This window comes from Berghia stephanieae, chromosome 7 (assembly GCF_034508935.2).
Source record: "Berghia stephanieae isolate SIO BIC M18660-M18661 chromosome 7, UCSD_Bste_1.3, whole genome shotgun sequence".
Classification (NCBI taxonomy): domain Eukaryota; kingdom Metazoa; phylum Mollusca; class Gastropoda; order Nudibranchia; family Aeolidiidae; genus Berghia; species Berghia stephanieae.
Genome location: NC_088366.1, coordinates 18,944,226 through 18,966,837, shown reverse-complemented (window position 1 = coordinate 18,966,837; position 22,612 = coordinate 18,944,226). Strand labels below are relative to the sequence as shown.

The following is a 22,612-nucleotide window of genomic DNA, read 5'->3' as shown; positions in this document are numbered from 1 at the left end:
TTGTCGTACCAGTAAGGTCGCGGGTTCGAGCCCCCATCGCCGCCGCGATATTTTTAATCTCTGCTGTCTTCTGGCACTTTCCTACTCACTTCATTTCTTGTTATTATCAACATAATAAGTGCCTGCTCCACTCACTTTTCTAAAATAAATAACCCGTCTCCGATACACGAGGTCAATCGAAGATTGGAAATTGATTCCTATTCCTAACAAAAGAGGGACCAGAACCATATACTCTGTACGCTGCTTCTTCAGTAGCTTGCCGGACTGCGATCAGAAATAAGTTGCCCCAGTCCTTGCCTTGTTTGTCTGGTTTTCACACGTTCATCGCTTACAGTTACAAGGGAAAATATGAGGTCGATGAAATACGAGATAATTCTTTGTCCATAATGATCTCCCGGTCAAGGGAAGTCACTGCAATGCATATAGATAGATAGAGTTACCGTTCTCGGCGGTAAGATCTTTGCTTCGTAGGCCGAAAAGGTACCGAGTTCAACTACTATCCCCGCCGCGCTGTGTGGCCTTTAACAAGACACCTTGCCCTTGCGGCGCTGCACTGCGGCTGACGCATGGGTTAATCCGGTCTTCCCTCATGTTAAGCGTAGCTGTTGGGTTATGTCGTCTGACAGGCGTCATGTTTCATCCTACATGTTAAGCTTTGCTGATAGCCAGAGACCCCTTGTAAAGGCATTTTAGCACGTTGAGTGGATAACCCGATATTTCCGCCACATCAGAAGGCACGACTCACTACAGAAGACAATGGTAGAGGGAAAGATAGAAGGCAAGCGTGGTCGAGGACGAAGAAGGACAAGCTGGTTTGGAAATGTCGCAGCGTACGTAGGAAGCCCCATAAATCAATGTGCGAAACTCGCAGATGAGAGAGAGAGCTGGCGAACCATGATCTCCAACGTCGTGTCCGACATGGAACATCGGTAAAAATGGATCATGCACGATATATGTTGTGTTTTTTGACGGGACCCCAGATTAATATTGTGGAATCAATCAACTCAGAAGCGTTAAGTGATATGCGAGAGAACAGTTTTATTACTGTGTATAAGTTAGAGTATATACAAACAATTAACACGTTCGTAGTGAGTAGTAAAATAAAATATGTTCTTCCTACAATTAACACGTTCGTAGTGAGTAGTAAAATAAATTATGTTCTTTCTACAATTAACACGTTCGTAGTGAGTAGTAAAATAAATTATGTTCTTTCTACAATTAACACGTTCGTAGTGAGTAGTAAAATAAAATATGATCTTTCTACAATTAACACGTTCGTAGTGAGTAGTAAAATAAATTATGTTCTTTCTACAATTAACACGTTCGTAGTGAGTAGTAAAATAAATTATGTTCTTTCTACAATTAACATGTTCGTAGTGAGTAGTAAAATAAATTATGTTCTTTCTACAATTAACACGTTCGTAGTGAGGAGTAAAATAAATTATGTTCTTTCTACAATTAACACGTTCGTAGTGAGTAGTAAAATAAATTATGTTCTTTCTACAATTAACATGTTCGTAGTGAGTAGTAAAATAAATTATGTTCTTTCTACAATTAACACGTTCGTAGTGAGTAATAAAATAAATTATGTTCTTTCTACAATTAACACGTTCGTAGTGAGTAGTAAAATAAATTATGTTCTTTCTACAATTAACATGTTCGTAGTGAGTAGTAAAATAAATTATGTTCTTTCTACAATTAACACGTTCGTAGTGGTTAGTAAAATAAATTATGTTCTTTCTACAATTAACATGTTCGTAGTGAGTAGTAAAATAAATTATGTTCTTTCTACAATTAACACGTTCGTAGTGAGGAGTAAAATAAATTATGTTCTTTCTACAATTAACACGTTCGTAGTGGTTAGTAAAATAAAATATGATCTTTCTACAAGTTACCATAAACACGTTCGTAGTGAGTAGGAAAATAAAATGTTCTTTATAGACGGAATCTACAAGAATGTGCCGGCCGAACACTAAAACAAAACTGTTTTACTTTTTTACTGCCTAATAATATCATTTGGAGAGATGGGGATAGAAACATTCTTACGGGGGTGGTGGGGGTGGGAGGGCAGCGTGGCACAGCGGCATTAATAGGTCACTTCGCCTTTGGTCAAATCGCACTGAGGCATAGGCCTGAGAAGAGAGGGAGAGAACGAGAGAAAAAAAAAACACAGAAAGAGAGAGAGAGAGAGAGAGAGAGAGAGAGAGAGAGGGGGGGGGGTTCAGAGAGAGAGAGAGAGAGGGGGGGGGAAGGGGGGATTCAGGGAGAGAGAGAGAGAAAGAGAGAGAGAAAGAGAGAGAGAGAGAGAAAGAGAGAGAGAGAGAGGAGAACGCAGAGAGAGAGAGAGAGAGAGGGGGGAGGAGAGAAAGCAGAGGGATATATATATATATATATATATATATATATATATATATATATATATATATATATATATATGTCTGACTAAATATAACTCTAGATCTTTTATTGATTTTTATTTTTCACATAAGCTTTTATAAAGGCCGGTGCTACATTCATCGTGTTTTCTTGATAAAGGGGAAACCCGAAACGTCCATAGTATTTGTCTTTGTTTAATAAATTGGAGCTTACATTTTAAAACTTATCGTTATTTTTTTTTTCTTTCGAGCTTCAAGCAGCAACATTTTTTATTAAAATGATAGTGAGAACTTCAATATCAGAGAAAAAGAACGTATTATATTGCGGTGTGTGAAGTGGTTGTGATCTCAGCTCTTGTAATGTAGCCCTTTCAAAGATTAAGAAGATCATAGCCATTTTACCCTCTACAATTTGCATCATTTTCCTCTGATATGCTATTTATGAAGATGTTTTTGTTTTTTTTGTTTTTAATTGCTGTATTTCTTTTGTTTGTCAATTTATTTTCATAAACTTTTGATAGTATTCGTTTTAGAGTTTGTTGTGTTCATGTTGTAAATTTCAGAGAAATCCACAAGAAAGTCTTAGAGATACAAGCTGACAAAGAGCAACTCGCTTTTGTGACCACCTGATACATACGCACACATATATAAATATAAATATATATATATATATATATATATATATATATATATATATATATATGTATGTATATATATATATATATATATATATATATATATATAATAAATACGCACACAAATATATATATATATATATATATATATATATATATATATATATATATATATATAAATTGAGCACAATAGATATAATTTCACATTTCTCCTTATTTCAACTTAAAACGTCCTTTTTGACATCTGATTCAGAAAGACCTAAAACCGTTTTAAGACGATGGGCCTATCTTTGATTCGTCATTTTTCATTTTTCATTTCAATTCCTACGTTTTCCAAGTAGTTTACAGACTTGTCAATCAAAAAAGGTTAAATAAATAGCCGGCAATAAAAATAAATCTACCAAAATGCCAATAATATTACAAAGACCGGGTAATTTAATGAAATCAGGGATTCAAAACTTGAAACCGGAGTACGAGAAGCCTAGAAAAAGAGACTGGATTCTTTATTGCTTCCCTACTGAAATTCGTGGAGAAACCAATATAAAAAGTCCCGGGAAATCTCGGTTTCTCCCAATTTCGGCGGCCAATTGGATTAAGTGAATTCTAGATAAAGCTCCTTCCGAAATTTAATTTCGTCTTTGCGTGGTTTCTTCATATCTTCTATTAACTTATTTGAACTTCTTGCGTTCGTCCTTATCCCTGTAAATATAAATCTCGTTGATTTAAGAGTTTGCTACGTATTATCATTGTTATAATCTATCGGTCTGTCTCTTCCATCACGTCTCTTTGTCTATTGTCACTGCATCTCTCTCTCTCTCCCTCTCTCTCTCTCTCTCTCTTTCTCTCTGTCTCTCTCTCTGTCTCTCTCTCTTTCTCTCTCTCTCTCTCTCTCTCTCTTTCTCTCACTCTCACTCTCTCTCTCTCACTCTCTCTCTATCTATATCTCTCTCTTGTTTTATTTATTTATTTCTATCTCTCTCTTTCTATTTCTTTCTTTCTATCTCTCTCTCTCTCTCTCTCTCTCTCTCTCTCTCTCTCACTCTATCTATCTATCTATCTATCTATCTATCTATCTCTCTCTTTTTTATTTATTTATTTATTTTTCAATTTATTTCTATCTCCCTGTTTCTCTCTCTCTCTCTCTCTCTCTCTCTCTCTCTCTCTCTCTCTCTCTCTCTCTCTCATTCGAAATTCACCAGAAAAAAAATATTTGCTGTGTACTTATACGTTATTTGTTGAAAGATTTTGACATGCGTTATTTAAACGGCCACACAAGAAAGAAGCGGATCAATCGAATAACAATAAATATCAAATTTTACAAAATCGGACAATCAATGATAAGAGATCTTCTGTCTAATGATTCTGTAATTGTTTTTATTTATTGAGAATGAATAGAAACAGTTCAAAAAACGTTGCGTAAATTATTGGGCCAAGTTTATCTATTTCTCCATCTATATGTCTATCTCTCTCTCACTCTCTCTCTCTCTTTCTCTCTCACTCTCTCACTCTCTCTCTCGCTCTCTCTCTCTCACACACACTCTCTCTCTCACTCGTTCTCTCTCTCTCTCACTCTCTCTCTCTCTCTCTCTCTCTCTCTCTATATATATTATATATATATATATATAATATATATATGTATACAAAGTTAAACAATTAAGTTAAAAAGAAGTTAGACAATAATATTTATACTTGAAATGTTTATAAATAGCTCCTTTTTTATCAAAAATTTGAGCACTGTTATTTCATGTTTTTTGCTTTCAGAATTATATATATATATATATATATATATATATATATATATATAATATATATATGTATATATATATATATATGTATATATATATATATATATATATATATATATATATATATATATATATAAATCACATGATGCACACTCTTGTTCTTTACAACCCTAACTCTCTATCTCTCCCTCATCTCTCTCAGGTCTCTTATATATTTCATTCCCCAGCCATTCTCTCTTTCTCCCAAGTCACACTTTCGCATAGTTCTGATAGTGATGTTTTGAATTTGTTTTTTTTTTTTGGTGTTTTTTTGTGTGTTTTTTTGGTTTTATCCTTTTGTTTGTTTGTTTTTAGGGGTTCTTTTGTTTGTTTGTTTTTCTTTGTTTTGTTTGTTTTTTTTTGGTTGTTTGGTTTTTTTTTTTTTTGTTTTTTTGTTTTTTTCAAATTGGTTATTTACTTTTTTTTTTAAAATTTAAATATTGACAGGCAAGAAAAATAAAGCAAGAGCAATTTGATCATCCGGACACAAGTTTATGATCCTGTAAATAGAGAAGAATGGAAGTGACCTATAGTCATGTTTTCATCCAACCTAACCATCGATCAATGGTTTGCTGTTGTATAACGAATGGTCATTTTTCAATAAATGTAAACACGCTGCTTTGGTCATGAAAGTTGTAAACATGCCCTTGAGTCATGCTTTGCACAATGGCCAAATGTGACGTTGGATATAAAATTTATCGAACACTTTTCACCATGTGGGGCGTTTTGACCACACTTTTCAATGCGAGAAAGATAAAGTGAGTAAATGTGACTCATATATAAGGGATCATCACTGCAACACTTTATAATAATAATAATAATAATAATAATAATAATAATAATAATAATAATAATAATAATAATAATGGTGAAAACATATATAGCGCTATAACTCCGAGACACCAGACTCTAAGCGCTTAAATTACAAATTACTTTGGCTGAAACATACTCATTGACACACACACGCACACACACACACACACACACACAGAAAACACAAAACACAAACCAGACAGACCTATCTTGTTTCTCATACCATCTACTAAAGACGAAACAGATATGTTTTAAGCGAACGTTTAAAAATAGACAAGGATTCATTTTCACTAATGCTCTGTGGTAAAGCGTTTCAAACAGAGGGTCCGAAATGAGAAAAGGATCTCATTCCAGCATTTGTCCGTATTCGAGGGACAACAAGTTCGGTGGAATCACTGTCCGAACGTAAGGGGCGGGGTTTTGAATATCTTTCAATTAGTTCCGAAACGTAGGAAGGGACAGTACCTTCAAGACAACGATACACTAAAACACAAACTTTGAATTTAATCCTTTTCTCAAAAGGCAGCAAATGCAGGTCATGAAGCAGAGGTCTAGCAGAATCGCACCTACGCTTCATGAATACTAGTCTGGCAGCGCTGTTTTGGACAATCTGAAGACGTCTCAGATTATATTGCGAAACGCCAAACAACAGAGCATTACAATAATCCAATTTCGATAGTACGAGGGAGAACAACCAGGTGTTTGGTCACATCCTCAGATATGAACCGTCTAATGGAAGCAACGTATTTTAGTTGGAAAAAGAGAGATCTAAACAAATTATTAACCTGATGCTCCATCGACAGTCCAGAGTCTAGGAATGTGCCAAGGTTTTTTCACTTTGTCAGCAATTTGAATGGAGGTATCCCCCAGCTTCAAATCTGTTTCACTTTTCTACTTCCTGTTCCCAACATACAGCACCTCTGTCTTATCATCATTCAGTTTCAGTCTGTTCTCATTCATCCATTTCTTAACACATTGGATATAATTCTTACTATCGGCTGATACTTCTTGTAAATTTCTCGTATTGGAAACGCAATACAACTTTATATTTCTCTCCATTTTGTCATTGACAAAGCAGCGTGTTTACATTTATTGAGAAATGTCCAATTATTGTACAGCCACAAATCATGTGATTGATGTTAAGAACTTAATATATTTGTGAAGGGAGTGATCGCCATCCTTTTAAACTTTCTCCAGTTTTAGTAGGGGGAATTAGGTCCAAAAAACCCTTGAATTGTGCAAACAGGGTTGAAAGCATGAAAATTACATATGTTGTAGAATATGAAAACCCTATAATTTATGATATAGAACCACTCTGAGAGATCAGTATTAGTTGAGATACAAGGTTTTTAAGATGAGAAAATTTTGAAATGGACGACAATAATTTCTTTCATTTTTATTGCGTAAACATTCAAGGCAAGCCAACCAAAGGTTGTTTTACGTCATCCTTTGGATTCCCATTGGTGACTATTTTTAGCGTCGAAGCGGATGTTTTCCTTTCCCTTTACTTTCGATTCACGAACCATACAAATTTTTTAATCGTAAATATTATTCAATTTCACGTCTAGCGAGCAATATTCTATAATATGAGATTTTTTCTGCATCTGATTTAATAAGTATAATCAATTGGTCTAAAACGGACGGGCAGACGGGAAGACGAGCAGAGGGGTAGACAAAACAGACTAGCAGAAAAGAGCTCAATAAATGCCGATAACCGGTGTTGACAAAGGACAGTGCTCCTCTCCCCTCCTCCTGTTTTCTTTTCTTTCCAAAAATACTGCTATAATAATGTTACGTGAGTTAAAACCTATTTCGGTCAAACTTGATGACAGTAAAGAGTCAGCAAACCACTTACATTGCTATAATTATCATAATTATCATCACCATCAACCACTATGATGCTGTATTGTGGCAAGTTATTTACTTAACGTTATTTATCGCAAAGGGACAATGGGAGAATGTTCTAGTTCTATTTGAACTGTTGTGTCCTTATATAAGGCACTGCACACATTTTGCCTGCTGATGATGGGTCTTTAACAGAAAGAACGAAAGAGAGAGAGAGAGAGAGAGAGAGAGAGAGAGAGAGAGAGAGAGAGTAATGAAAGAATATTGCATATGCCTAATAAAGGAATGCATGATTTCAGATACACATGCAATAGCAAAAAGAACTGCTCCCAGAGAATGGGACAAGTGTTTGATATGCCAACAAGATGACACAGACCATTTATAATGTCCCTCTAAGTCGAGGAGGTATGACAAAGGGCAAGGCTATGAAACTCTTTTTGAAGATTTAACACAATTCAATTCTTTGGTTTGTGATGAAAACCTGTTGGGCGTATCTATTTTTTAATTCATCAGAAAGAAATGAGATTATTGAAAGCTTAAAACAAAATGATGCTAAGTGGCATAAGTATTGTCGTGTAAAATTTAATGCCAACAAAATTAGGGGATTAGAATTAAAGAAATCTAAAAGAATTGCCCTACAAGAATTCCAAACTTCGTCATTTGACTTGGAGGAGTCACCGAATGAATATATTTCGCAACCCACGAGAATAATGAGACAACGTTCAAAATTAGAGATTGGCTATAATAAACAAACGTGCTTTTTTGTAAAAACATGGAATCGGGAGTACTCCATTCTGTAATGACAACAGATATGGAAGAAAATATTCGTGAAATAGCGTTATCTATAAAAGATTCGGATATGTTGTTATTAATTGCCGGAGAAGATTTAGTCGCTCAGGAGGCACACTACCGCTCTATACCATAAAATTTGTCATGCACGATACTTAAAAAAAAAAAACAAGCTTTAAAAGATGTCACTGCTGATGATAATCATGATGTCACAGTTCTTGAAAGAAGTCGAGCTTTTGCTAACATTATATCTTTTATAGAAGAGAACCCTGCAACAAATGTGACGATCGACATGAACCACTGTGGAGCTTATTTCCAGAATTGTCAAAAGTGTCCCAAAAATTCATCAAATGTTCATGTAAGAGAGTATGTATCGGCACCCGATGCAAGTATTTAAGGTCCGGTTTGCCTTGCACGGACTTGTGTTGATGCGGGGTGTGTGTGTGTGTGGGGGGGGGGGGTGTTAGGTCAGTACAGTAATGAGTGAAATTCTCTCTCTCTCTCTCTCTCTCTCTCTCTCTCTCTCTCTTCCTCTTTCTCTTCCTCTCTCCCGCTCACTCCCTCTCCCCCCTCTCCCTATTTTATCAACTAGTTAGGTTATTACAGTAATGAGTAAAATTCTCTCTCTCTCTCTCTCTCTCTCTCTCTCTCTCTCTCTCTCTCTCTCTCTCTCTCTCTCCGTCTCTCCCGCTCACTCCCTCTCCCCCTCTCCCGCTTTTATCTACTAGTTACAACACGAAATAACCATCAGTTAGCTACCGTAAATGGTTACCGGTGTATTTAAAGTTTTAGAACGCACATTGTATTGTCGTTGTTATTTCTTCGGATAAGTAATGCTATATAGGAAAAAATAAAAGTGCTAAAAACGCACTGTTATGATAAATTGCCAGAGTGGTTCTATATCAGGTGTTATTTATACGGGTCATAGCTACCTATATGCCAATATTCAGGATTCCAACCCCAATGTGCACGGTTTTAGCCTAATTTTCCCTAATACAATGAATATGAAGAAAATATGTATTTTTACGCAGTTATTTCCCTTGTTTAATATAGCTGTAATAGGTAAAATCTATCCTTAAACCGATACGTTATGATTGATTGCCAGAATGGTTCTATATCAGATGTTTTTTCTATGGGTCTTAGCAACCTGTATGCAAATTTTCATGCTTTCAACCCGAATTTGCACGGTTTTAGCCTAATTCCCCCTACTATTTACTAAGACAATCTCTTGAACAGATCTTATATTGAGCTTTTATATAGCGCAATATCCACTTAACGTGCTCAAAGCGCTTTACAAGGGGTCCCTGGTCAACAGCAACATTTAACATGTAGGACAAGACATGACGCCTGTTAGGCGATATTACAATTTTTCGGACAAAGACAACGCTGTTAACGGCCAGGTACTCATTTTACACCTGAGTACGGTGAGAGAATGTGAGTAAAGAGTCTTTTCCAAGGACTCAACTATGCGTCGAGCGAGGCTCGAACCCAGGACCTTCCGATCCGAAAGCGAGTGTCATACCACTAGACCACATAGCCGCACAATATTTGAAATTGGATGCGTATACTCCTGGCCTTATCAATTATCCTATCAATTTTCTTAATGTCACAAACACTGGCATTTCCACACCATGCTGGAATACAAAAAATAACAACGGTCTCCAAAACAGATCTATAAAAAAAGGTGCACTTTGCGTATTTTAACTTTTCTTGGTTGATGTGTAGAGAAGAAAAAAAAAAATAAAACAATGTTGGTTCGGTGAGATAAAATCATAAGATTTTATTTCAACAACAACTAAAATAGAATAGCAACAAAGATATTTTGTCTTATGTTTTATTATGATATATTGCTTTTATGATTGCATCTGTATATCACACGCAGAGAAATTGCACATAATAAATATGATAGTAGTTAAAATTGTGACGGTCGTTGTGATGACGGTAGTTGTGGCAGTGCTAATGGTGGCGATGAGGATGATGATGATGATGATGACGACGACGACGACGACGATGATGATGATGATGATGATGATGATGATGATGATGATGATGATGGCGATGATGATGATGATGATGATGATGATGGATGTAATAACAATAGCTGATGATAATATATCAAATAATATCTGATTAACTTGATTAAAAACAAACACATGATATCACAGACGTGTTATACAAATTATATATATATATATATATATATATATATATATATATATATGTATATATATATATATATATGTATATATATATATATATATATATATATATATATATATAATATATATATATATATATATATATATATATATATATATATATATATATATTGTATATTAGTATTTTATATAACATTTGTATTTTTGAACTTATTCATGATAAGTTATGATGATAATTTTCAGAATCATTCATGAAAAGACATAAAAATTCGATATCAGTAAGAAACAACTACTATTTCCCAACGATGGCGTACAGACGTCGCGAAGTTACACCTTCTAATCTTCCTGTTCCAAACTCTTTGGAAGTGTATATGTAACCAGTCATTTGGAGAACTAAATTTTTTAAAGACTAGAGCTTTTATATACCGCAATATCAACTAAATGTGCTCAAAGCGCTTTACAAAGGGTCACTGACCAACCGCAACACGTAACATGTAGAATGGGAAATAACACCTGCTGGGCGATATTACACTTTTTTTCCGACAGAGACAACGTCGTTTGACGGCCAGGTACTCATTTAACACCTGAGTACGGTGAGAGAATGTGAGTAAAGAGTCTTTTCCAAGGACTCAACATTGAACCCAGGACCGTCCGATCCGAAAGCGAGTGTCATGCCATGAGACCACATAAACAGCTTACATCATATTGAATCATAAGGTGGCATAACTAAAATTTTGATAGCAGGATGTATTGGCAGACTCTTAAGATTATAGGGCGTAAAAGAGAGGCTATGTGGTCTAGTGGTATGACACTCGCTTTCGCATCGGAAGGTCCTGGGTGCGAGCCTCGCGTTCGGCGCATAGTTTAGCCCTTGGAAAAGGCTCTTTACTCAAATTGTCTCACCATATTCAGGTGTAAAATGAGTACCTGACCGTTAACAGCGTTGTCTTTGACCGAAAAATTGTAATAACGCCTAACAGGCGTCATGTCCCGTCCTACATGTTAAATGTTGCTGTTGACCAGGGACCCATTGTAAAGCGTTTTGAGCACATTTAGTGGATATTGCGCTATATAAAGCTCAATTTTCAAAAAAAGAGCGAGGGTGGATGATCTGTATTGACGACCAGTATATTATATTCACACTATAAAATAAGATGACGTCATTCTGAAACCAGAAAATCATTTGCACAAGGTATGCATTATCCAGTCCATCGGAAGAGTGGTTTTACACTTCCAATGAGATTGGAACCATTATTTTGACATCACACATGTGTCCCCCTTTCCTCTGAAAACAATCAGTTTCACTTTGTTATTTCTTTTCTATACAATGAATCTGACGTCATATGGTTATTTGTTATTGTTTTTAGACTACGAATAGGGGTGATTAGTTCTCCATAAATTATCTCTGCCATAGTATTAAATGTGTTTATCATTACAACCAATTTTATGTGTCGTTACGAGTCGTAGTTGTAGTGTGTGTGAGGGGGGGGGGGGGGAATGATACAAGGTTTGGCTATATATATACTCATTCATAACGTTTTACGCTTTCATAGCTCGCTTGTGTTAAAATGAAACGTTTAATTTATGATCGTGCTGAATGTCTATAATTCAACATTTCATCATTTCTTTTGTTCTCTTTATTCTTTCACGTCTTCTTTGTTTATATCACGGATGTGATAAAACCTAATTTATGACTGCGTGTATAGATGAATGAATGGAATGGGGGGGGGGGGGGGGGGGGGGGTGTAAGAGACGGAATTAATTAATTAGTTTTCATGAAGAAAAAAGAATAATATATCACTTAAAATGATGAAGAGACAAGCGCCTTATTGGCATGCACTGCATAGAAATTAAACGGGGCTTGTAACACTTTTTTTTAATTTATGAGAGTGAAGTGGGATTAAAATGTTAGGCACCATTGGCACGAGGTAATGCAAGCCAAGATCAAACATTAACCCTTTTAATCTCTCCTTACAGGCCAGTTTCAGAATTTTCCCCAAAACTTCACATCCACCCAACACAAAAATAAAAATAGATTTTTCTTACTCAAACAGAAGATGAACAAGTACATTCTATGCATAATATTGTTCAGCAAAGTGAACTCTACAATATACAAGATTTTATGGCTATAATAAACACATTTTCTTCAACGTTTATGAGAAACGAGAAGAATCAGATGAGAAAGTTGTTGGTTGCATCATAACATATGTGACGATTTTCCTGTAGTTGGTAAGGAGAGGGTTAAAGGTGAGACCGACATTTTATTTATTCATTATTATACCATGCGCATCACCGTCTTCGAATTTTGTTATGACGAGAGTGATGCCGATGGTGAGATTAAATTGTGGCTTTTTGATTTATGAGAGTGAAGTAACGATTGAAATATTGAGAAGTAACATTGATACGAAGCAAGATCAGTTGAGATCACATCGTAACCTTTCAACAGTGAGATCAATGACAATGTGAAATTGAATGAATGTAAAGCTTCAATTGAAAATACGAAAACAGATAAAAATGGACGTTTCGGGTTTCCCCTTTATCAACAAAACAGGATGGATGAAACTCTACAGACGAATGAGATAATGTGGTAGTGGGGGCATCTGTCCCCTCCTGACGTTGAATTCAATAAGGTATTTTGATACTGTTACCGGTACGTATATCTCGCGGTAATACACAATTACGAAACAAATTGACTATTGGATTCAATAGTCTGATGTCACGTCGCCCAGCAACGGCGGCCATCGAGGTTCTAAACAAAGATAATCGGTACTTTTTATTCTTCACGCTGGATAGAACTTTTCATATGTCTTGTGATCAGAATGTGTAAAAGTCAAAACAGATTCAAAATGTTTTTTTTTAAACGCTGGATACCCTTTTATGCTCGTCGGAGAAATATTTCATAAGGGTGTCCGCCATTGTTCCGATAGTTTAGAGCCAGTTACTAAGTGACCATGCGTCATTACGAGGGAAGTGACATCACGACTGTTGAAGCGTATTAATACGAGTTATATATTTCACTGCTTTCGCCGACTAGAAATCATACCATTTTTGACTAGCTATGATAATGATACGACATTGACTTGTGATGGAATAGAACTTGTTTTGAGTTCAGAGAGCTCTTATCCAAATTGCCGTCCTCTATTATTTAAAAACCCAAAAAAAAACACGTATTTAAAATTTTGGCCTGGAAACTCGTCCTTCGACTTGAGCTTAACTTGAGGTTTTATACAGAGCGATATCCACTAAACGTGCTCAAAGCGCTTTACAAATGGTCCCTCACGAACAGCAACGCGTAACATGTAGAACGAAACATGAAGCCTGTTAGGCGATATTACAACTTTTTTTTATGAGAGGGAATATGCTATTAACGAAATGGTACTCATTTTACACCTGAGTTCGGTGAGAGAATGTGAGTAAAGAGCCTTTTCCAAGGACTCAACTATGCGCCAAGCGAGGGTCGAATCCAGGACCTTCTAATCCGAAAGCGAGTGTCATACCACAAGATCACATAACATTCAAATATCGTTCGATTCTAATGACTCTCATTTTCACCCCAAAAAATCTCAGGTTTGAAAGTTTTTGACAAAAATGTGGGTCATTTTAATCGATTAATATCTGTTCTAATTCTTTAATACGATATTATTCAATTCAGTTTACTGACTGTAATGTAAGAAAAATATTACGTTAGGAATTATTAACGCACTCAGACGGGTTTTTGGGACTCTTTGTCAAAAGGAATGAATATATAAATATGACCTAACGTCTGAAAACGGCAGATTCAACCAAAAGTCACAAATAATAATAATAATAATAATAATAATAATAATAATAATAATAATAAGAAGAAGAAGAAGAAGAAGAAGAAGAAGAAGAAGAGAAGAAGAAGAAGAAGAAGAAGAATGATAAATGATAATAATAATAATAATAATAATATAATAATAATAATAAATAATAATAATAATAATAATAAATAATATTAATAATAATAATAATGATGATGATGATGATGATGATGATGATGATGATGATGATGATGATGATGAATTACGGTGCCCCGCAGCATACTTCACACTGTTCTCTCAATTTCTCTCAACTTTAGCCGCCGTTTCATGCAGCATTGTGTTAGGAATCAATAAAACTGATTGATAATATATTAATATGTTAACAATATATGATTTTAATATATCGCGATAGACTGGGAAATATCTGACAATTTCAACACGGGTAATGTTACAATAGGTTCACGTTAGGAAAAAGTCACGTTTTTTTTCTGTCCGCCCAGCTGTAGCAATGATCAGTGTGCTGAATGTCGTAAAATTGAGAGTGTCCTTATCAAATATATTGCATTTTAATTGTTGGGGGGAGAAAACTTGTTTGTATCTGTCACACACAATTCTACCTGGCCATCATCATCTATTCTATTATATTCTTTTCAAAAATTAGGTTTGGGAGGGGGGCAAAGATTGTTCGGTAAAGCCTATTTAAACTGCTTGCCAACGAGCACTAAAATAACTCTCTCCTTACCTATAATATTCATGATTTTTCCAGATATTATACCCACCCAATAAAGAACTTGACTTTTTACACTCAAATTCATTAGAAATACGTACATACTAGATATGCACATTTCTTGGGCAGCATAACAAGCTTTATAAAACAAGGATTTTTCATAAAATGTTGTGATGTACAAAACAAAACTAATAAAGAAACATGTTCATTGTTTCGTAACAAATGTGACGATTCTCCTGTAGTTGGTAAGGAGAGGGTTAACTGTCAAATCTAAAAATTATAAAACTATTTTTACAGATTTAGATTCCAGTAACTTGCAAACCTTTTTTTATTCTCGAGGGTAATTTTATCAGACGTTGAATCAAATTATGTTTATTTACGCCATCTGATCGATTGTGGCCAGATTAATTTGCGCGCATCAACAGACATTATTACCTAACCAATTATTGATCTGTGATGGCTCAGAAGATTCGTCTCTATCTGTCTTAATTACCACAATACAGGAATATAATAATTTTCGGAATAGCCTTTATTTATCCACAAATATTGTGGGGTCTCCACTAGTCCCAAGAAATTTTCCAAAAATCAAGAAGATGTCGCACAATGGGAGCGATCTATATTAACTTTCCATGTGTTTGAGGTCATTGGATACATTTCAAAATGTGCTCAAAGTGTTCCACATAGTAAAACGTGCTCACAGCTTCCGAAATATCTAACATCACGATTGGTCATTTTGTTCAGTTTGACACATGAGTATGTTTACAACTTTCATAAACAAAGCAGTGTGTTTACATTTTAAAAGAAATATCCAATCGTTGTACAGCATCAAATCATGTGATTGATGACCTGGTTGGACGAAAACCGGAATATAGTTCGCTCCAATTTTACGATATTCATGATGACATTCATCGCAGTAATCATTGGCACAGCTTACTTGGTGGGTTAACCAAACTTTACTTTCACCCCAGTTCATTCATAGCCAAAGGGTAAAACCGGGATATATATAACTTGAGCATTTAGATAGCGCCATATCCACTAAACGTGATTAAAGAATGCAAGAGGAATACTGGTACAAAATGTATAATACGGTGCTGCTTGAAGCTTGTAATAATAAAAACAATAATAATTTGAGCTCAACTCTATTAACAGTGACGAATGGTGTGGACGTTTCAGGTTTCCCTTCCTAATACCAGAGTACAAGACGGCCAATAAGACACGAAATACAAAACATAAGATATTGATGAGTCTTGAGACGTAAAGAATAAATGAAAGCTTTTACTCTCTCCTTACCGGCCATTTTCAGGATGTTCACCAAAACTTCACACCCAACTAACACAAAAATATATTTTTTATCACTCAAACACAATAGCAATACGTTCTTGCGATACAAAATTTCTTTAACAAAAAATGCTCTACAATACATTGTTCATTTTCTTAAAATTTTATGAAGTACAAGAGAAATGTGAATAAGACAAATGTTAGTTCTATCGTAACGAATGTGACGATTATCCTATAGTTGGTAAGGACAGGGTTAAAAACTCATCAATACCACCCCGTTGTTTTCTGTTTTGTATCTGATTGATCATCCAGTCTGTGTATAGGTGAGTGGGGAACCCGAGACGTTCTAACGATTTCACCAGCGTTGTTTTTCACGAATCCGGGAAGAGAATGTGTCATCTTGTTTTCGTTGCTCTTTCTATATCCTTGTGTGTGTGTGTGTGTGTGTGTGTGTGTTTGTGTGTGTGTGTGTGAGGGGGTGTGGGGGTGTGGGGGTCACATGACGACAAATATTTGAAGATTCATGTGTTCCGCTAAATTAATGAGTGACAAAACAAAAGAGAATGGCGCAATCCCTGCCTACTATTATTGTATGAGCTGCACTGGCTGCCTGTCAAAGAGAGAATAATTTTAAAGATTGCTCTGTTTTGTTTTAAAAGCCAAAATGATGAAGCACCTGAATACATTAAAAGCATGTTAGAAATATATATGTACCAAATAAGAATTTACGATCCTCGACTGACAAAACGAGGTTTACTCTTAGAAATAATTATAGTTATAAATGTTATGGCGGCCGTTCCTTTATCCATACTGGGCCCCTTGAGTGGAATGACCTGCCCAGAAGGATAAGAGAAGCAAAACCTATTGATTGTTTTATATCATTGTTAAGGCACTACCTTTTTACCGTTAAATTTTCATGATATTGATAGGATATTACGTACACTGCTACTATTGACATCATTGTGCTATACAACTTATATATGTAACTTTTTTATAATAATTATTTGTAACATTCTTTGAGCATCATACAGTGATAAAATTGTGCGATATAAATGCCATTATTATTATTATTAATAATAATAATAATAATAATAATAATAATAATAATAATAATAATAATAATAATAATAATAATAATAATAATAATATTGCGTACTCGGCCGTAAAATGAGTATCTAGCATATTAACAGCGTTGCCGCTGTCGGAAAAAAAATAATTGTAATATCGCTTAACAAGCCTCACGTCTCGTCCTCCACGCTAAGTGTTGCTGTTGGCTAGGGACCACTTGTAAAGCGCTTTGATCACGTTTAGTGGATATTTTAATGGCTATATATATAAATATATATATATATATATATATATATATATATATATATTTATATGAAAGCTTAAAGTACATGATCTGAAATTTCAATTGTTTGGTCATTTTCACATTAAGTTCACTTTTCAGCATCAACTTCATACCGGTATTAATAGAGAGGTTTAGTAGATTATATGTGACCCCTCATCTCAAAACGGTATTAAGTCGGAATGAGTAAGATGCTGAAAGTTGAATTTGTAGCCAGAAATATCAGGCTTGCGTTGAGTTTGTATGTTTTATTCAGGAGAATGAATATCATATTTTAAAGTGCTGAATACCAATGATTCATATTTTGACCAGTTTAACTATAATTTGACTTTTTAGCATCTGATTCATCCCGACATAATACCGTTTTGAGACGAGGGGTCACATATGTGTCAGGCACCACATATCTACCATGCGTGCGGCTATGTAGTCTTGTGTTATGAGACTGGCTTTCGGATCCGAAGGTCCCCGGTTCGAGCCTCGCTCGGCCCATAGTCGAGTCCTTGGAAAAGTCTCTTTACTCACATTCTCTTGTCGTAATCAGGTGTAAAATGAGTACCTGGACATTAACAGCGTTGTCTCTGTCGAGAAAAAAAATGTATTATCGCCTAACAGGCGTCATGTCTCGCTCTTTATGTTACATGTTGCTATTGGTCAGAGACACTTTGTAAAGCGCTTTGAGAACGTTTAGTGGATATTGCGCTATATAAAAGCTCAACTGTACCTCTTGTTCATTCTCATTATATGTAATTTAAAAAAATATTGTCGCTGTTCGGTTTTCATATGAATGACGGACATGTTTACATTGTGACAACCAATCAGAAATCGAATCGGCACTATTTTTTAGGTAAAATGTGAATGTTCATGTGACAGCTAAGTTTTACGTCATGCGTGATATGTATGATATGCTAAACCTCTCTAATACCATAATATTTAGACTGTGAGTCATACATAAGCAGCCTGAATTCGTGCCAAACACTGGTTAACATACAATTTATCGCTTTCGTTGATTAAAGTTTGTTTTTGTTGGCTGAAATACTGACATGAGTCTGAAACATTCCTTGAAATAGAATTTGCTCAATATTTGATTTGCTGAAAAATACTTTTCCTCAATCCTTTATTGGTTCTGGGCTTCATGACATATAGATAGAAATGTTTGTCTGAAAGAAGGACATTAGTCTGAAATATTCCCTGATATAGATAGTTCGAAGTTGACGTCACTCAGGTCTTTGTCATTGTTTTTTGCCATCCGCGTTTATGAGTAATTATCACTAAACTGTATTAGCCAGACTATAAACGATCATGGTTACACACAGTTGTGTGTGTTGGCCAGCTATACTTCCGGATGGCAATGTTGTGAACTTCTTAGCCAAGTGCATACTATCAATAGAATTTGACCAATATTAGATTTGCCGAAAAATACTTTTCCTCAATCCTTTTTCGGCTCCTGGCTTCACGGACATCCAGTCATGTTTTAGATGTAATTCAGCAGCAGAGTTGGATAATCATGCGTTGGTGAATTGCTTTCTCTCTCTAGGTTGGTCTTCATGACTCGGTCATTTTGGCGCTAGTGCTTGACTATTTTCGTCCATAGAGACATGTCATCTGTACAATTAATCTGAAAATCAAATTGATGTAAAAGAAAAGAATATTAAGGAAATACAGTTTAAAAAAAGAACAAAAGTCCCTTCTTTATGAAAACAAGTATTAAGCTATGCACATTTTAAAGGCACGTTTACACGTTTGTAAACCATTTTAATGCGTTTCGTAACGGGATATTTAACATTACCCGGGGAGAAAAAAACTTCATAGATATTTTTAGTCAGTAAAAAATCAGCTTCTTTGGCGCCCTTGCTACTAGCACTCTTACTACACATTTTGCTACCCATATCCAAATTACCTTTGACTGATGAGCCGAATGAGTGAGATTTAATACAACAACAAAAACAGGAGCATTTAAACAACGCAATATCCACTAAACGTCCTGAAAGGTGCCCCTAGCCAACAGTAATACTAAACATGTAGGACATGACGCCAGAGTTAAAGAGAATACATTTTTGTCTTTCATAGACGGTCAGGTACAGATTTTACACCTCAGTAGGGTGAGAGAATATAAGTAAAGAGACTTTTCCTAGGACTCAACTATGCGCCAAGCGTGGCTCGAACCCAGGACCTTCCGATCCCAAAGCGAGTTTCATGTGAGTAGAGAGCCTTTTCCAAGGACTCATCTATCTGCCGCTTAAAGCTGAACTCGAACCCATAACCTTACGATCGGAGTGTCATATCACAAGACCGCGTAGCCTCATGAATAAGTACGAAAGACAGCCAATCCTGTATTCATAGTTAAAGTCTCAGATTTTGCCAGGTCGCCAGTCTTACGAATACTATATCGGTATGTAAAGCAAGTCGTTTGTGACCGAAATGTAAAATGTGCGGCTATGAGGTCTTGTGGTATGACACTCTCTTTCAGATCGGAAGGTCCTGGGTTCGAGCCCCGCTCGGTGCATAGTCGAGTCCTTGGAAAAGACTCTTTACTCACATTCTCTCACCGCACTCAGGTGTAAAACGAGTACCTGCCGTTAAAAGCGTTGTCTCTTTCTGAAAAAGAAAATTGTGTTATCGCCGAACAGGCATCATGTCTCATTCTTTATGTTACGTGTTCCTGTTGGTCAGGGACCCTTTGAAAAGTGCTTTGAGCACGTTTAGTGGATATTTCGCTATAAAAAAGCTCAATTCTTTTTTAAAGAACAAAATGTAAAAGCAAAATATTGGTGGACTCTTTGTCACTGGATGGAAAAGTAGTGGAGGAGATAAAGTTGGTTAACTGAAACTCAGAAGGTGTAAATCGGGACATGTTGGATGCCTGGAGAAATAACTCACGCAATCCTAGAAATTTTGGCTACTTTTCAATATTGGAAAAAAAAGTATTAATAATGAGCATGCACATAGATAATTAATTTATTCAACTATCATTGACATGCAAAAAATAAAAACATGAGATTTGATACTACACCTATAATTTGTCTCAGAAAAACGTAATAAATAGCCACGGTGTAAACGTATCCCGGGAAAACTACGGATATAGATAGAATGCGCTTGGCCAAGGAGTTCACAACATTGCCATCCGGAAGTATAACGGACCAACACACAAACTCTGTGTAACCATGAACTTTTACAGTCTGGTTAATACAGTTTAGTGAGAACAACTCACAAACGCGGATGGCAAAAACAATAACAAAGGCCTGAGTGACGTCATCTGCATACTATCTATAGTCGGTTTTAGGGTTGATATGAGTGAGTTAAGTGATGACGTCTTATGATTCATTAGAGAACAAATAGGAGAGGAATCTTAACAACGCAGTGCGTCTATGTGATCGAGTGGTATGTCACTCGCTTTCGGATCGGAAGATCCTGGGTTCGAGCCTAACTTGGCGCATAGTTGAGTTTTCGGAAAAGACTCTTTACTCACATTCTATCACGGTAATCGGGTGTAAAATGAGTACCTGGCCGTTCCGTTTACAACATTGTCTCTGTCGGAAAAAAAAATGAAATATCGCCTAACAGGAGTCGTCTTGTTCTATATGTTACGTATCCCTGCAGGGACCCTTTGTAAAGCGCTTTGAGCACGTTTAGTGGGCATTGCGGTATATAAAAACTCATTTTTAATAATGGGGGGAAAGGGGGGGGGGGAATCGGTTGAGCATTCCATTCACACGCAAAGGGAACGAGATCAAACCTCAGTAAAGCCGAGATGTTTTTTTCTGAACCCCTGTTCACCCAGCAGCGATTAGGTAGCTGGTTCTGTTAGATCTGGCGAAAAGTAATTTGCGATAGACTAACGTCTATCCAAAGGGTAGCAAGCAATTGCTTTTGTCCATTGAGACTTCAATTTTTGCCAGAGGCAACTCTATTACTGGCCACGTACTCATTTCAAACCACTGTGGGCGGAGAAAATATTATTAAAGAGCCCTTCTCAAGTACTTTAGCTGATACTCTCGAAACTGGGACCTTTTACTTTTAGATCACAAGTGTCACACTACAAAAACAAGCTAATAAGTTGAATATAAGATAGAATGGAAAAAAAAGAGAGAGAAGTTATAGGAAGAGGAGTAATATTTTAATTGAGTAATCATACTTTGAGCTTTGACGATAACTTCTATAAACAATATCCAATAAACGTGCTCAAAACCCTTCACAATGGGTCCCTAGCCAGCAGCAACAACTATCATGTACTACGAGACAAAACTTCAGTAAGGGGACATTACAAACTACATAAAAACACACTTACTTGAAACCAAATATTAAAAGAAACACGGCACATGTGATACCGGAAGCGCCGTCTAAATACCAGATCCGGTTGTCATATTCGTGCAGCTCCGTGCTGAGTTCTGACATAAGGCTCATGAAGGCCCCCACGAACGTTATAATACCTGGAACACAAAGATTGATAGCAATAAATCGTGGGCTGAGGATTATTATTGTTATTATTATTATTATTATTATTATTATTATTATTATTATTATTATTATTATTATTATTATTATTATTATTATTATCATTATTATTATGATGAGGATGATGATGATAATAATAATAATAATAATAATAATTATTATTATTATTATTATTATTATTATTATTATTATTATTATTATTATATAATAATAATAATAATAATAATAATAATAATAATAATAATAATAATAATAATAATAATAATAATAATAATAATAATAATAATAATAATAATAATAATAATAATAATAATAATAATAATAATAATAATAATAATAATAATAATAATAATAATAATAATAATAATATTAATAATGATAATGAGATACTTTATTCATCAAAAAAATTGGTAATTCGTTTACAGACGTGGCATGCAAAGTTGAGAATCTATGTATGCATACACACACACACACACACACACACACACACACATGTATATATGTATATATATATATATATATATATATATATATATATATATATATATATATGCACATGCACAAAAATGTAAAAATAAAAGATACAACCAAGAACCAATAGCAACACTTTATCTAATAATTTGAT

General features: G+C 35.2%; 1 protein-coding gene across 3 annotated transcripts in view; it reads right to left on the bottom strand.

The window, feature by feature from the left end:
* Positions 1–17,595: 17,595 nt before the first annotated feature.
* The window catches only part of LOC144976839 (transmembrane protein 163a-like), a 78,315-nt gene continuing 73,298 nt past the window's right edge, over positions 17,596–22,612 (bottom strand). For all 3 annotated transcript variants that reach the window (XM_078921344.1, XM_078921345.1, XM_078921343.1), the window contains 2 exons: positions 21,821–21,962; positions 17,596–19,150 (listed from right to left, as the gene is read on the bottom strand). In XM_078921344.1, the coding sequence (XP_078777470.1) occupies positions 19,111–19,150; positions 21,821–21,962 (182 nt within the window). In that variant the 3' untranslated portion in view covers positions 17,596–19,110. The remainder of the gene's footprint in view (positions 19,151–21,820; positions 21,963–22,612) is intronic.